This window comes from Aureococcus anophagefferens, assembly GCF_000186865.1.
Source record: "Aureococcus anophagefferens unplaced genomic scaffold AURANscaffold_1516, whole genome shotgun sequence".
Taxonomy (NCBI): Eukaryota; class Pelagophyceae; order Pelagomonadales; family Pelagomonadaceae; genus Aureococcus; species Aureococcus anophagefferens.
The window spans coordinates 41-1402 of record NW_008706435.1 but is presented as its reverse complement, the minus strand read 5'-3'; the positions used below and the strand labels follow the sequence as shown (position 1 = coordinate 1402).

General features: G+C 67.6%; 1 protein-coding gene across 1 annotated transcript; it reads left to right on the top strand.

The window, feature by feature from the left end:
* Positions 1 to 36: 36 nt before the first annotated feature.
* Positions 37 to 477, top strand: AURANDRAFT_69354 (hypothetical protein; the record flags this gene model as incomplete). Its single annotated transcript, XM_009045122.1, has 1 exon — positions 37 to 477. A coding segment is annotated over one exon (441 nt), but the record flags the coding sequence as incomplete, so codon positions are not given.
* Positions 478 to 1362: the final 885 nt, after the last annotated feature.

Here is a 1362-nt window from a genome sequence, read left to right as displayed (position 1 = left end):
GCCGACAAGCCGGAGACGGACGAGGAGCGGCGCCAGCGCGCGGAGAAGCGCAAGCTCGAGCAGAAGCTCGAGGAGGTGTCCGCGAACACGGCCAAGTCGTCGGAGGCGCGCGAGGAGGAGCGGACGCGCATCGTCGGCCAGACCATGGTCCAGGCCTTCAAGGCGCGCCGCGCGTCGACGCTCGCGCCCGTCGAGGAGCAGAAGGCCGACGTCCAGGCGTCCGTCATGTACGCGGCGCCGAAGCCGACGCGCGTCGGCCTCGAGCGCATGTCGTCGAAGCGCCGGCTCTCGGCCGCGGGGGGGTCCGTCCGCGCCGTCAACGTCGCCGCGCTCCGGCAGGCGCCCAAGGTCGCGCCGGACCTCGTCGTCGAGGACAGCAGCGACAGCGACAGCGGCGACGACGACGACGCGCCGCCGCCGGCGTCCCCGGGCTCGACGGGGCCGACGCCGGCGAAGCGGGACCTCGAGGAGGCGTAGTCTTCTTATTTTGGGCTGTGTACCGGGGGTGATGACTGGGGGCTCGGCCTCGGGTTCGCCGATCTATGCGTCGGATAAACCTTTGCCTTGACGCGTCTCTAAACGTAGGGGGCCCGGGAGGAACCGCGGGGGACGGGAGGCTCAGAGGGGTCTCACAGGCGCGGGAGGTGCCAGTGGACGGCGGGGTCCTGGCGCAGGCGCCAGTGCCGCTCGCAGTAGGGTTTGATGTAGGGGCGGACCTTGCCGTGTACCCCACGAACCCCCCTGGATAAGCCTACTGGACCTTGCCGTGTCGAGGAAGGTGAGGCCGCGGAGCCGGAGGCGCGCGTTCTCGCGGGCGCAGACGACGCCCAAGCGCCGGACGAAGCGCTGGAGGCAGACGGCCTCCGCGTGCTCGACGCTGATGAACCTTTGCCACAGTGCGAGGTAACACGCCACGCGCAAGGCTGAGATTTCGAGCATTCTGACTGCTCGACTCCTTATCCACTGCTCCGCGTGCACCGATTGCGACGCGCCCTGCTCCGCGTGCACCGATTGCGACGCGCCGTCCGAGACCCACAAACCTCACACGAAATGCCTCGCCAGACGCCGGGATGCTGCGCATGACCGACGCAAGCGATGAGCGCCGCGCCGCAAACTGCTGGGCGATTCCCGTCCTGATCCTCTCCATCATTCAGATCATCTTCATCGTTATCTTGGACTTCCCCTCTTTTGTCGTGGGTGTCTTCGGCACCGTGACGTCGTCGCTTGTTGTTTGCGGCTGTCTGCCCGCGACCGGAGCGCAGGGTTGCGGCTACACCGCGGCGAAGGTCCTTGGCATCATCACGTCGGTCCTCCAACTCGGCGCTATGATCGCGCACATCTCGTTGTGGGTGATATTTTCGG